This window comes from Strix aluco, chromosome 24 (genome assembly GCF_031877795.1).
Source record: "Strix aluco isolate bStrAlu1 chromosome 24, bStrAlu1.hap1, whole genome shotgun sequence".
NCBI classification, from domain to species: domain Eukaryota; kingdom Metazoa; phylum Chordata; class Aves; order Strigiformes; family Strigidae; genus Strix; species Strix aluco.
The window spans coordinates 8,997,113-9,012,905 of NC_133954.1; the positions used below are offsets into that span (position 1 = coordinate 8,997,113).

At 45.8% G+C, this 15,793-nt stretch overlaps 1 protein-coding gene across 8 annotated transcripts in view; it reads right to left on the minus strand.

Annotated features, from left to right (window-relative positions):
• The window catches only part of FBXL20 (F-box and leucine rich repeat protein 20), a 44,121-nt gene that overhangs the window by 7,148 nt on the left and 21,180 nt on the right, over positions 1–15,793 (minus strand). For 7 of the 8 annotated variants that reach the window (XM_074849735.1, XM_074849731.1, XM_074849733.1 and 4 more), the window contains 8 exons: positions 12,825–12,879; positions 10,409–10,483; positions 7,891–7,985; positions 7,383–7,451; positions 7,111–7,206; positions 5,124–5,250; positions 3,050–3,124; positions 1,280–1,410 (listed from right to left, as the gene is read on the minus strand). In XM_074849735.1, coding sequence (XP_074705836.1) covers positions 1,280–1,410; positions 3,050–3,124; positions 5,124–5,250; positions 7,111–7,206; positions 7,383–7,451; positions 7,891–7,985; positions 10,409–10,483; positions 12,825–12,879 — 723 coding nt within the window. The remainder of the gene's footprint in view (positions 1–1,279; positions 1,411–3,049; positions 3,125–5,123; positions 5,251–7,110; positions 7,207–7,382; positions 7,452–7,890; positions 7,986–10,408; positions 10,484–12,824; positions 12,880–15,793) is intronic. The other variant, XM_074849732.1, reaches the window with a different exon arrangement.

The window sequence follows — 15,793 nt, forward strand, 5'->3', positions numbered from 1 at the left end:
GTCACAGGGAAAGAAAAAAAGAAGTCAGGCTAAAAGGGAACTCCACGGGTCACCCAGTCTGTGCCCCGCCACGAGGCAGGGAGGTCTAATCCCACAAACGTTGGACTAAAGTGCTCTTAAAAACCTCCACAGCTGGACACTCCACAACCTCCCCGAGTGATCTCCTCTGGTTTCCACCCCGAGCACAGAGCTCACCACGACAAAGGGTGTGATACTCGACAACCCGGCAGAGGAGCATTAAGAGAATAAATATTTAATGCCACGAGAGAAGAGTCTGAAGTTTTCTAAGAGGCAAACTGCTTGCTTCTGTGACAACAGATAAACCTTCTGGCTGACAGCCACCACAGCTCTACAGAGGTTTCCTTCGCAGCGTTACCGTGTCCATCTACCTTTAGAAAAAAGGGAGCCAGCCTGCCTGCGGTGCATTATGCATTTACCGTAGGGAGCGTGACACTGTAAACTGCAGCTGAACATAAACACAGAAACCGTTTGGAACCAAAATTATATTTTACCTTCCTCTTTCAAAACTGGTTCCCATACATTTCTATGCTGCACTTTGTACCCGTAGCTCTTTAAATGAGATATCACAGAGAACAGTTGTGGTTTGTTTTCCCCCGGAAAACATGTATTTTATGCTATTTAATACAGGCCACTCAGCTGTTACAGATGTCAGATAATAAAACTGTCTCTTCTTTCTGCATCTGGCTATTTTCTGAATTATAGCGAAGCCTTCCTAAGAAACTTGTCCTAATAAAAAAAGTCTTAAAAAAATAGTAAAAAAAAAAAAGCACCTGCAGAGATGTCGCTGGAAGCCCACTCTGTCAAGCAGAGTAAAAGTTTGCACAAATTCCAAAAATCATCACGAAAACCCTGTTAATATCACATGTCAAGAGGAAACAATGTTGTTTAAATGTGTTTTCAGTTCTCAATACAAAAGTAACCTAACCTCAACTGTTTTTCATAAAAGAACAAAAGCAGATACACAATGGTGTAAAAGGAGACTGCTCCTAAGCGCGTCCGCTGGCAGCGCACACCACCACGGCAGGGAGCTCTTCTACCACTCTTTCACTCGCACCGCTTTAGAAACCAGAAGTTTGGGTACAACTACGACCATCCCCTAGCAAATGCGTGGAAAAAGCTCAGTGACTAAAAAGTGCCCTTTCAGAAAGGCCTTCAGAGTCTAAAAGGGCTCAAAGACCACACGACTGAGTCGCCAAGATCCTTGGCTCAAGGCGCAGCGGGTCACTGGCGCTCGGGTTGCTCCGTGGTGAAAACTTACCTGAGCCTCGGGCAGTTCTGTCCCAGGGCATTCAGGATGGCATCGGTAATGTTACAGCAGCCTGAAGCACACAAGGATTGTAACTTGTGGCATCCTCTGCATATTGTAATGAGACCATCATCTGTTATTTGCTACAAGAAAAACAATAACAACATCACAAGCCATAACAACGTAGGTGGAGGTGCAAGGCACTGCATATTTTCCTTCTCAGACTTCCAACCAGGCACTTAACTAAGGCCACGTTACGCTTCTTTCAACCCAAAAATGCATTCAAACGTTTCACTGGAGCAGCTGAAACAGGATAAGCCACATTGAAGGGACTTGTAAACATTCAGAAAGTGATTCCACATGCACGGAAATGTTTCTGAGCTGGGCCACGTGAGCGATGGGGGAAGGCATGGCCTAGGCTGGGTCTCCTGCCTTCCTCTGCAACCCCCTGCTTGTAAAGACCTTCTTGGCTGAAACCCAAGACAAGAAAGCACCTAACAGTCAGTTACCCACAAAATAAGCAGGTTGTTTTCACAAACAGCCTTTTAAAAATACACTTGAGTGGTTTAGGACCAAAACCTGAACCATAAGAGACCGGCATTCAGCCAAACCCACGTTAAATTCACGCCGTGGCACAGCAGCTCCATCGACCTGCAGCGTCCCCGGACACTCAGGCTCCGTCCAGCCCCACGTGCTCTTCTCTGGGATGGTGACAGTGCACAAATCTGCTCCAGGTGTTTCCCCACATAAGCACGAGGGGCTGGGAGTGTGGCTGTGCCAAGGAGCTGCACAGGACCCAGAGCGACGTGGGCAGCGGGAGAAGGGGAAGAGGGACAAGCAGTGGCAGGGGCTCTGAGTGCCAGAGCACCAGGTTAAACCTCACTTCGTTCTTCAGTTCTGGATTTTCAGAGGCAGCCGGACTCAATTCCCCCAGAAAAGCACCAACCTAGGGACTGGCACTGCTTCTTTTAAAATAGCAAAGAGCAAGTCTGTGAGCTGGGAAGCCCAAGTTCTGGAGTGAGATGAAATAGAAACTGAGTAGAACTTGGTATTTTCAGTTAAGGCAATCAAGAACCTTCTTAGTTTTCCTCTCCCGTTTGCCTCTCCCCTAGATCCCAGACGCAGGTCTGGAACCTGCTCCCAGTTCAGCTCCTCCTTTGCAAGCACCCAGTCTCGGATGGGCACCAGTCTAGCCAGTTTAGTAACTGGCAAAACTCCTCCTCAAACAGGACTGGGGAAGGACAGCCCTGCAGCCCCCAAAGGCCTTGCCCACTTGTGTGGAAAGGGAAGAGACTGTCCGGTTACTCACTCCGCGTATGCACAAAGAGCCCTTTCCGATTTCCTTTTTGGCATAAATACACATTTTTGGCACTGCAGAGTAACGGGTTTAGAGCCCTTCTGTGCAGGGAAACTGCACTTCTTGGTTCAATTTTATAAAGAGAACAGAGGAACCGCCTGGCTAGATCACCACAAACGCTCCAGCCCGATGGAAAGAATTTTTCCAGCTAGTCCTGCAAATGAGTTTAGAAGCCCCGTGGGCAGGGCAAAAAGACAAACAATTCTGACAAAGTGAATGCTATGACACTGTTTTGGGGGCTTATTCAACATTACTGAATGCTACCAAAAAAGCCGGTTTTCATCAACTATTTTTAAAAGTCTCGTAAATTTACAACTGCCCTGTCTGCAGGGATGATGTTTCTGGGGTGGAGCACATTCTGCACGGTTCTGCCTCTAAATGCACAATGATGGCTGAGCTGGGAAATCATAGGAAGCTTTACTTACTAAGCATGTTTGAAGGTTTAAAGTCACCAGTTCAGGACAATGTGCACCAATGTATTTCAGAGCTTCATCCTCAAGCTGGGAAGAAAAATTTAGAGACTTAAGCAATCTGTTAGTATTTGAAGCAATCTTCAAAATAAAGCTTTGAGAACAATAAAGCATCTGTGGTCTGGATACCTATGGGGGAGGAGGGCAATGCACTGCAGTCTCAAAATACACAGCAGTAAGTGCATGCTTTTTTTTTTCCTCTTTTTCCCCCTTTTTTACCACCTCAGGAACAGAGTTCAAAGACCCACAACACTAAGTTACTGATTTAAAGAGAAGCTGATCTGATAAAACATGCATAATTAACAAAGCAAGTCGTGAAATCAGAAACTGTTTACAGGAATTAAGGAAATGCTTCACTAGTGAGGGCCTTTAAGTGACACTATTTTTATATTGCAATACTGGAACTCAAAAAAAAAAGTCTTATTTTAATGTGAGGAGCACAAACATATCCAGGTTGCTTTCTGATGATAAAAAAGCCTGCTATTCTTAAATCTATAAGAACAGATGGCAAGTAATTGATAACAAGGATGTATTGCCATCAATATTACTCACGACTCCATAAATTACTAGAAACTCAAGCTGTTTCTATGACCTGAATTCTCAAAATAGGCTGAGATTGTTTTATCTTTAATCAAGTCATTTTTACAGCCATGTGTACCCATCTCACGTATTAAAAATCCAACAGTAGTATAAAATTAGAAAAACTACCGACTATAGCCCTTACAGCTGCGTTTTCTTGTGCACACAAGGGTATTACTGCTTTGTGCCCATAACCAGTGTGTTATTATGATAAGCAAAGCAATAATCTTTCGGGACTTTCTGTGTCCACGCACAGGAGAAATATGCTTTTTGCAAAATCAAAACATATAGCTGTTTATCTATACACAGCTGACAAAAATGGCACTTACTGACTCATACTTCAGGAATCCCTACCCCCAAGAAAAAAAGCTTAAATCCAAAACAAATCAGCGCTGTCCATGTTTGGGTACAAGGACCCAACAGATCAGAGATCATCTTCCAAGTCTACCTTGAGGCTCTTAAACTCTCGGAAGTTTCTGGGTCACAGGTTTCAACTCCCGTGGGGTCCGTTTTACTCTCCTTTTTCAAAGACAAAATTCCGAGATACACGTTTGCTCCTTTCTAGCCTGTCTGCATTAAAAAGACCCCAGCCCACTGAAGTGAAAAAATAGTCCCCACATTCTTTGTGAAAGAGCTCTGCAAGGAGCTCTTGCTCTTTAAAAGAGTAATGCTCAAGGCTGGTGTTCCCCACGCTCCAGTTCATCACTGATGTAACTCCTTGGTAAAGCTGTAATACAGGGAAGTATTTAACATATCAACATTTTCAATGATTCACCAGGTAAGACAGTACAGAAAGATTAAAGGAAGTTAGTCTAAATAACAAGAAGTGTAGTAAGAGGGCAGAAAAACCCCTTTCAGTTGTAGGAGTTAGTGCACCACTTACATATTGCAGAGTACAAGCACCACAGTCTGCAGCCTCTTCAAAATACACTGTTATAGCTCAAGAGCTACAGGATATTCCTGAGGGAACAGCACTATGCTCCTGACGGGCTGCAGAGATGTCTTCTCAAGGAGTCACATACACTGTGATTCTCTTTGACTAACCAAAAGATCCAAACGACACGCCGAGGAAATCCTATCACCAGCACAGATGAAAGTACTGCCATGCTTTCTAAAATTTTCTGAGCCTTCCGAAACGGATGGGTCTAGCCATGAATAACAGTTATCTCCTCTTTAAAAAAAGTTTGCTCAATGTGTTCCCGATGGGAAAAAAGAAGAATGATTCTATGGCTAGATATGCAATTTGTTCACTGTCCCACTATTCATGCTGAGCTCGAAGCTATTAAAGGATTTCAATAAAAGCAGTTAATCTCCAACAGACAGATTGTGAGTAATTTCAGTCACATAACATTTCTGGAAATAGAAAAATCCACAATGCTTCATCCCCACACTTCCAGTTCCAGCAGCACGGAGCCAGCTGTTACCCCAGCGAGCGCTCTCGGAGCCGTACCTGCGTGCAGCCCTTCAGGAACAGGGCTCGGAGTCCCCCGCAGCCCCTCACCAGAGCCTGGATCCCGTCCTTCGTCACTTGGTCGCACCAGGAGATATTCAGCTGTTCCAGCAGTGGGCATCCCTCGCTTTGGAGGTGAAAGGAAAAGCGTGTGGAAACTTGAGTTTTGGTTTGGAAAGAAATCCTGCTGAAAGCCAGAATCTCTGAAATTCCCCATTTCTGGAACCCACACCTGCACGGATGGACACCCGCACCCCACACACCTACGGGGAACACTTTCATCAAACATCATCTCCAGATGAAATAGCTCTGCAGCGGCAGCATCAGGGTAAAATACCACCGATTTAACCCATTTTGGACACCTCCCAGCTCCTACACAAGGACAGACACTACAGGCTTTCTGGGTCTGAATACAACCAAACCACCCTCAAGGGAAACCAAAACCAGGGTCGATTCCTGCCACGCTGCTTCTGACCTTCCAGGTGTAACTTTGCATTTGCAAATAGCGGCCAGCAGGAGTGACACTCAAGTGTCATTTGTAATTAGGAAGAGATATACACGCTATCAGGTATTTAAGACAGCTGCAGCACAAATCTGACCAGTGAAATTAGAGACAAGGATGAAGACCCTCAAGGGAAGGAAAAAACAGGCTCAAAGTATTTTAATTCATTTGTGTGTTCTTTCAAATCTGTGTTTTCTTCTCGTGTCTAGATTCACCTTCTAGTATTCTTTTCCCCGTGATACAGCTTTCCTGTACCTTCTGTTATTCCACTGGTGTATCACTTCAATTCTTTCTTCTTTAATAGCTTGGCCTCTATTGTTACCTTTAGTGGGTTTTTTGCCTCCTTGCCTCTGTCCCCGTATCTTCCCACCAATGTCTGTCTGTCCCTTCCTTTTCTACATTACTTGGCAATTCCATTTAGCAGATTTAAGCAGTTATGTGTCTCCTAAGCAGTTTAAAAAGACAAATAGTCACATGCTGGCGTTCTCCTCCTAGCTATGTAAACAATTGCTAAGTACGCAGTGGTACACTTGCAACGAAGTCGACTGTTAGTAAATGAGCATTTTGAAAAGGCTGACTAAGACTTCTGTCGCTCCCAAAAATCCCTCCAAGGCTTTAATAGCATATAATTCTTTTTCTACTGCTAATAACCATCAGGACGGATGCAAACAATGCTGAGGGCAGCTTTTACTGAGTCCTCCTCCGCTGTCTTGGCAAACCAGGAGGCACAACGTGTGAACGCTGAGCTCTGCTGGGGAACGCCAGAATTCCAACCACGGTGACACCTCAGCAGCACACGGGGGCAGCACACGGGGGCAGCACACGGGGGCAGCACACGGGGGCAGCACACGGGGGCAGCACACGGGGGCAGCACACGGGGGCAGCACACGGGGGCAGCACACGGGGGCAGCACACGGGGGCAGCACACGGGGGCAGCACACGGGGGCAGCACACGGGGGCAGCACACGGGGGCAGCACACGGGGGCAGCACACGGGGGCAGCACACGGGGGCAGCACACGGGGGCAGCACACGGGGGCAGCACACGGGGGCAGCACACGGGGGCAGCACACGGGGGCAGCACACGGGGGCAGCACACGGGGGCAGCACACGGGGGCAGCACACGGGGGCAGCACACGGGGGCAGCACACGGGGGCAGCACACGGGGGCAGCACACGGGGGCAGCACACGGGGGCAGCACACGGGGGCAGCACACGGGGGCAGCACACGGGGGCAGCACACGGGGGCAGCACACGGGGGCAGCACACGGGGGCAGCACACGGGGGCAGCACACGGGGGCAGCACACGGGGGCAGCACACGGGGGCAGCACACGGGGGCAGCACACGGGGGCAGCACACGGGGGCAGCACACGGGGGCAGCACACGGGGGCAGCACACGGGGGCAGCACACGGGGGCAGCACACGGGGCAGCGGCGGGTCGCACCGTCTGGAATCAACCCGCAAAAGTCAAAGTTGTTGACTCCTACCTCAGTGCTTTCAGAGACAGGTTGGTTATGGAAGTGCAGGAAGCCAAATCAAGGTGCCTGAGTTTAGAGCAGAACTTGCTGAGGCTGGTACACGTACTGAAAGACAGCATAAGAGACACACTCACACGAGAGATTTATTCAAAGTCATATAAATTGTATTATCTACTGCGTGCACAAGCCTGACCTTCCCTTAAAAAATGAGATGGAGAATGTAGCATGGTGCACACAGAAACGGGGATGACAGGGCAAACAGAGAAAATAACTCTACTCACGCATCTGTGATCTTGGTACAGCCATTGAGGTTCAATACTTCAATATTTCTGCAGTTCTGTGCAAAAGTCCTTTATTAAAGGAAAGGGAAAACACGGTATTTTTCAGGTAATAGACCTCCAGATGTTTTACAGCGTTTATTTTAACCGTAACACACCAGATGTAATTTTACAAAACTGTCTCAAGCAAAATAAATATGTAAATAAATAAATAATTTATGTTGCCCCATATCTTGCCTTGGGATTTCCCAGCCTAAAGGCAAAAGCTTGTAATTCAGTGCCAATTACTACTTAGCCTGCAGCAGCAGCTGCGTTATTTTAATGAGAACTGAGAAAAACGGCTACTGCGTGAAGTTAAAAAATGATAAATTGAAAAGGTTTATATGTTACTGCTCTTGACGTTTTAAGTGAAGACACACGGGCTAAAGATCTCAGTTCCAAAGTGTTCATGAGTTGTTCCAGAATCGTTCTTTACAGCACATTTAGGAACAGGAAGAAGCCACACCACTACCTTAACGCATTGTCTCCCACTCCTAGGCAGCCACGCAGGCTTAACTTCCGCAAGAAACCCCCACATCTTTTAGAAATATTCTCAACTACTCGGCCCTGTCGGAGACAGAAAGAATTACATTAAAATCCAGAAGTTACCTGATCATTCAAAAAGTTGAATTCAAAACTTTGCAGATTAACTACAGTTTCTTATGCTAGGTAAAACAGTGCTAAGAAAACAAAAATGCCACGATAATAATCTAAGGCAGGGAGAGGGAGAATTATTCAGCTTCTGAAGATGGAGAGACAAGGAACAATCACCTAAAGCCACTCAGGCTAATCACTGAGGAACTTCCTCCAGTTCCGAGCGCCCAGACATCGATACAGACTACCCAAGAAAGAGGAAAGAAGCAATGCCATCGCTACAACACGGGCAGTAAGCTTTACAAATCAGTACAGTCAATGTACTATAAATGGATAGACTTAAATATCTATTCAAAATAGAGATGAGGCAGAACCAGCCCACGAGTTTTATTCTCACAGAAAAGGGATTCAAACATTTGTGTTCAAGAGATCTAGAAAAATGCTTTTTTAATTTCAAATTTGTAATCAATGGAAGCCTTCAAAGACCCTGCTACAAGCTCGCATTTACCCAGCTATTCCTCACTGAATGAAGTGCAAAAACCATTGAGAGAATATTCATATCAGTGTCCAGAAATTGAAACCCCTTCCCTTCTACTTTAGTCTACGTGGTTGTTCACCACAGAACAGGAGCATCACTTGGTTCTTCAAGTACTCGTTGGCATTTAAGGCCTCTGTAACGATGAGGAATACTCTTCTATAATCTTTTGCCAGTCCATTAAAAAATATGAAGCATCAGGCTCGGTACAACGTAATACCACAATCAAAAAAAGAGACGCCAGCTTAAGCAGATCTCTGCACGAGCTTCTGGTGACATCTGGCCACTCGGTCCGCGGGGGACGTGCTGCCCTGGCTGACACTCGCCCAGGACCGAAGCCTGACCTGCACGTCCCTGCAGAAGGGCTGGAGAAGCTGAAACAGCCCGTGTGGTTTTGCGATTCCTCGAGCGAGCTTATGAATTCATGTGCTTGAATTAGAGGATTCAAACACGTTTATATATAGAATTTACATCAACTGATGGATTTACATCCCTTCAAAGCAAACAACATTGAGGACATCAGAAAGTCTAGCGGGTCCTTTCAGGTGAGGTACAACATACTCAAGCATTTTGTTTTAAAGGGGGAAGTCTGTGCTGATGCCAGAACATGTGTTTGATGTATAGAGTGGTGTTAGAGAACAAAGAGACATTAAAACCGTGCAAAAACCACTCAGGAATGAGAAAAGCCTAGTTTGTATTCACAGCACTCCTGCCTCTCTCCCTCCTACACAGACCAACGACAGCAGCAAGGCTGAGCAGCTCTGTCCACGTTTCCTGCTACCTCCACAGAGCAGGCACCACCGAGAGCTTGGCTCTGCCTCTAGGAAAGTAAACAATTATATGGGTCCAGAACTTTCAAGCCATGTTAAGAGATAAAGGATTTATTACCAAGAACAAAAATCACACCGTTTACTCCCCTCAAGCAGCCTCAGGCACTCAGAGCCCTGCAAGCATGCAGAAGTCACAGTATCACAGGCCTGGTCCTTTATTCAGGCGTCTCAGCTGCTTGGACACAGAGCTGGCAGAAAGAGATTATTTTAACTCTTTCCTCCACAAATAACATGTGCATTTCCCACCAGTTCCAACAAGGTGTGAATCTTCACTCATCATCTGGTTTATGCCTCTGTCTATAACGAGTTAAAATTACACACTCCTTATCTCCCTCCTCCAACACGTTTTAAAGAGGATATAACATTCTGATAAGAAACTTAAAGGTTGGTTTTTTTTCCTCATCCCTTTTCCTAATTAATGCAATTCTAATTTTAAGAACAGCACGACAACAGCATCCATTCCTACCAGTGCTGAGTAGTCCACATCTAACAGATTTAGAACAGCTACAATGAAGCACTTCCAAGGTTGCATCTTTTAGAAATAATTTTGACCTTGCTCCCCTGCCTCACCTCTCACTTACATTTCAATTTTTGATATTCAAGACAGACAGGAAAGGTCAGACATACTGCAGGCCACATTTCAAAAGACATTCAGTCTTAATGGTCTAAGTCAGTGCGATGTTAACGTTTCTTTGAGTGAAGGGAAAAGTAGCCTAAATTCTGCTACACAGAAGCAGTAGTTTTCCCCAAGAACAGATCTTTTCTACTCGTTTCTGTTTCCAGAGCACACACAAAAACACTTTCCTTCTATCACTACCTTTAAGTCTTGATACAGATATATAATTCTGTCCATTTTCAAAAGCTGAATGGATTGCCAAGACTTTAAAGACTCCCTGAAGCTAACAAGAACTGAAATTAATGATTTCTATCTCCAGGGAAGGTAAAAAGGGTTACGCTGGGAGTATTAATCCATTCTAGGCTGTAATTACATTTTAACAAGAAAAATGGGTTTGTATGTCACTTAATTATACCTCAATATCCCTCTGGAAATCAAACAGGTCAATTCGCTGCCAGTTACTGCCATCCAGGGCCAGAACATTCCATGCCTTTATCGGAGGAAAAAATGTAAATGTGTTGTTAATATGAAAAAAAATGCCAGTGGGGACCTAGTTACAGTTTGTTCCTTTCAGAAACAACATTCTGTCTCAAGATGTAAAAGCAACAAGTAATTACAGCCAACACGGAAAACTGTGCAGTTACCGGAACCACGTGCTCGGACAAGAGTCCCCTCACCTACGCGGCCCAGCTCTTCGCACGTGCCCAGAACAGGCGAGTGCGCGGGGACCCCGCCACGCCGGCCCCCGCCACGCCGGCCCCCGCGGGAGGTGGAGCTGCTGGAGCGGGGGCATCTTCACCGTCCTGGCTGGAATCTGACCCCCTCTGCAGCGTCGCCAGCTGACCCAACGCCTTTAGAGGATGCTAGCTGGGCCAACACGAGGATGGAGGACGCCGGGCCGCGGGCGAGACCCAGAGGAGACCCTACACCAGGCCGCTACCCCGAGAAGTGAAGCTATTCTGAGGGCGCGGAGGACTCGGGGGCGCTGGACGGAGGCCTCTGCGGCGAGATCCCGGCGGCGGCGGGTGAGGCTGTCATCCTGCCCACCTTCGCTCTCGCCTCCCGCGGGAAGAGGCGTTCAAGGCAGTTCCGCAGCCCGGTGCACGGGGTGCTGCGTCCCACGGCTGGAGAAACTCAAAGCTTTGTAAGCCGATACAGCAGCCAGCTCTTACCTGAGAGCTACACACCACTGCCGGAGGGACAGTGTTCGCTACCTCTGACTTAAGTGTTTGCTTTGGTGTTTTTTTAAACAAACAAACAAATCTCATGTGGTTCATGCTACAAATGAAAACCAGGAACTGAAAGTTAGTAATTCTGCCCTTAATGAATCAAAAAGGTTGTCAACACAGTACTGTACTTCAAGTTTTAATTACATAATCAAAGTAAACAACTAGATCTCATAATAACCATGAGTCCATCATTATGAAAGAGTGCATGTATATGTATATAGGCATATTTTTATACTACATCTATCACATGCACTAAGCTACATCACCACCACAATATACCAGTTCTTGTGCAAGCCACGTATAGACTTAGAACAGCCAACAGGACTGTAAGCATGAATTGATTTTCTGCATTTTAAATCTCATTGCTGATATTTGTTTTAAGGTCCTACTTATCGCTATGAGACAATAGCTCCAGTGAAAAAGAAATGCATCAGTGGATGCAAGTTATAACACAGCAGACAATGTAGGATGTTACAAACAGCCTCTCTGGAGCTCTGCGCAGGTACTTTAGCCCTTTACAATACAAGCTGTGTCACATAATGACTAATACGTTCTCTGATGCCCTGTGGACTGTGTAAACAGGAGCAAGCGCCAAAAATGGGAGTTCACGGACATTGGCAAGTATCTTTAACAGCCCGTTTTGGACAATATTGTTCTGCTGGAGCAGAGAATTTCAGCTGGAAGATCTTTCACTAGCAGATCTGTTATTCAGAGAACACGGGACGATAACCGTGATGCTTAGACATCACACGGGATATTTGTTAAAGCAATTAAAAACGTTTAAACGTAGTCTTTTTATTCTTATGTGCTCTGGATAATGAAACAAGTTACGGTTCAAGTTTGAACCCAGGATTGATCAGTTTTGTACAGGTGTACTGCCAGTACAGAGAACACACCGCTACAAACACCTTCCCAGGTAACCAGCTTTCCATTCCCGCTGCAGCGATGCTTCCTCTGCGTGTCTTACTAGATACTGGCAGGATAAAGCATCTGAACAAATCTGGTAGCTCTGGATAACTGAACCTGCAGCTGGAGGCACTTTCCCAAGCGAACAATCCAAGCTATTTCATTAGCTGAAGCCCACAAAAACTGTGAGCTCCTTAAGGAAAACAACCCTAAACAACACAGACACACATTTTTTTCCCCTCTGTGCTTACTTCAACTACATCCAAGTAGGAAAGTAAACTTTCAGTGACCGTGCAGCATCTTTATGAGTCAAAATTTCTGTATCTCCACCAAAAAACCCACAAGATGTCATTTCAGACTCCTCCAAGTTTGGTATTTTCATCAGTGCAGGCCTCCTGTACAAACCCAGGCTGACTGGAGAGTCCTTGGGCAAGAAGTCAGCCACCTCCCCCTCGTAACCTGCTCAGAGCCCGGGACACCAGCCAAATGGTATTTGAGTTCCCCTTCACTGGTGCCATCAGAAGTTTCTGGTATTGCGGCGTTAATACGGGACACTAAATAACAATAGTTGAGTTGCACAAAGCTCCCTGGTACAAATCCTCCCGGTTTGACACGCTAGGGAAGGCTGGAGCGAGAGGACTGTCACCCAAATCCAATCAACTGTTAAAATCCACCAGCAAGGAGGAAGGTTCTTACCCTGGAAACTTGAGCACAACGACACAGAGTGACCACATCCAGGAAAGAGAAAATTCTGTAATGGAAAGAAAAGATACCTTATTAGTTATCTATATTTAAAACAAAGAGAACATGGAAAACAAAGGAAAAAAAAAAAAAAAAAGGACTGGAGACAGCAAAACTTCTTTGTAATTCAGATGAAAGCTGAACTGTGAAAAGAAGCGCAGACCTAGCAGTTAACAAATGAACGCGAAACACGGACACTGAGCCACGGCGAAATATTAATCTCACACCTTGTAGTATTTACCGCCAGTAAAACGAATGATTATTTCTCAAAACAGACATATTGTGTAGCTGAACAGTCAAACGTTAAGTCAGGACACGGCAGAACAGTCACGTCGGGCTGTTCTCTACTCGACCCAGCAGCATCGCTGCGCCCAGCACCTCTGTTCAACACAAACATCTTTAGCAACGGCTCTCCCGAAGCGGGCAGTGTCATCATTAACAGATAATAAATCAAACCAGCGCGACAGCCTGATTCCAGCGCGTGGATTATTTCCTATTTTTCACACAGCTCTGCCAGGCGCACGGCGACGTTAACGCGGAGGCAGGAGGAGTATTTTGCTCTGCAACGCTGCAAAGCGGCTCGCGCGGCCGGCCGGCCTGGCCGACGGGGTCGGGACGGTGTCTAGGAGAGACGCCTGCAGGATTAAGCTGATGCGGTCACTCCTCTGTGGTATGTCATTCCTCTGCCAGGGCACACCCAAGCGTTCAGGCCAACACCTTGGTGTTGCTGTCCTATTTACTGGGATAAAGGAATTAGACAGTAATACTTTGCAATGCTATACTGGGCTGAGACATCCACGCTTTTATCTCGGGCATGCACACCCCTGCCTGTGAATGCAGGAAGCACCAAGCCTATTTAAAGCTCCCAAATTTGTACCAATGTACCAGTATCATCATTTCACCATTTATGGTTATTCAAGCAATCATATGCCACTACACAGAGAAGGTCAAGCGGACTGTAAAAAAATAGTAAGGTCTCAGTCTCTTTGATTGTAATTATACTATGAAGTGTTTTTACAAAGATAATACAAGTGTTTGACTACAAGAAAACACTTGCACGTGTGCTTGAATATTTTAAACTTGAGGACCACCAGAAAGAGAAGGCAAACGTTCTCAGATGCAAGTGTTAAAGGTATGGGGCAAGTTGTTCCAGTGCTATACACCATTTCATAAAATACTCTTGTCAGATAAAGCCTGGCTGTCCAGGAGAAATTCTGAGAACAAACACAACTCCGCTGCTCCAAAAATCTCCAGACTTCCCCAAGAGAACAGTGTCCACCCAGATCAGCAATCGTCGGGGTACCTGCAACACCTGAGTCATCTCCCCACAAGCTCTGGGCTTGGAGGGGGGCACACAAAAGCTTTCCTGTATTCTCAGCAGACCTGCCTGTGCTAGGAGAGACTCAGAAATGAGATGACGTTGCTGGCAGCATGTTCTTCTTGTGTGACTTAGAAACTTGACAAACACCCTGCACCAATGCATTACTAAACTCTCATATAAAACCAACCAAGCTGTATGATGTACTCATCTTCCCAGAGAAGTACAAAGAATATATTTGAATAAACAGCACAGATACCGATAAAGCTGGGGGAAGAGGTGCTGAGAACAGTGAACAAACATGGTGTGCATCACAGATAAACTGCACTTTGTCCCAGAGATAAACGACGAGGGGTTATCCAGGCTTCTGCTACCGACACCGAGTTCTGTACCTGTGTTAGTATGTGCCACACACCTTCACACACCCCCGTGTATTTGTATGTTGCTACATAGAAATAGCAAACCCTGGAGCTTCAAATTTGAGGAAAAGACACAAGCAAGGCTGAGATGATCCCATATGATACAATTCCATGATCAAGCTTCCTTGACCGGCGGGTATATAAATATAAAAAGCACTTTAGAAATATCAATGTTGGTGGAAGAGGAAAGGATGTTACTGATGGAGGATGAATGCAAATTATTTATCAAAACACAGATGCTTACAGGTATCATGTAGCTTAACAGTCAAATGTTAAGTCAGGATCTGGCAGAACAAAGAGCCACACGCTCTCCTGGGTTTCTACACTGCCCAAAGACACTCGGATTCGAGGAGCTTGGTTCAAGATACATCTCATCTGCTCCTTACACATCCCATCATGAGACAAACCGTCCAGTGACAGGCAGTTAAGAAGGGTGGGAAGAGAGTTAACATGCACTTTCCTGTAAGGCTGTTCTGGGAACCCACTTCTGGGTTTCTGAAGCGGTTCCCTATCACTCCTTACAGCCAAGTCTTCCCCATGAATTAAATGTCATTTATTCGCGCATGTATGTGAGCACTGAGGATTTATTTAGCACGACGTCCACGTACAACAATACAGGGAAAGCCTGGGGAATGATAGAAGCCAGAGAAAATTCCTACTTTCACCCTAGATTCCCATCGTAGGAGCAAAAAAATATCAAACTCCATGGGAACAGCAGCTAGGTCGATAACTACACAAGCTTTCTATATTTTCATTAAAATTGCTTTCTCCATGGAAATCCCAGGCTATTAATAACCATCTCATCCCTCTGTCAGGGTTATTAGGTCTTGGCCAAATTCTTTTCTACTTCCTGCTCCTCCCTTCCCAGTCTACCCACACAGTAAAAGGGATGTCAACACAGCAGAACTCTTGTCCCTCTCACCTCCGAGGTTAACGCTGCTGAGCGTCGCCAGGAGCTCCCTTGTCTAATTCGGAGACTTTGGCTCCGAAAAGCTTAAGAGCATTTTTTTAGTGTTTTCTGAACTGCTCTTGCATTTGTTCAGGAATATTATCCAATGACTCAGCACAATCAGACTGTCTGGGCAGCAGTCACTACTCTGCTGCGCGTTTTGGTCACTGCAGAATTGGCTCCAACTACAACCCTTCACATGAACTGGAGAGAACAGCAGGAGCACAGTTAAAGTCTT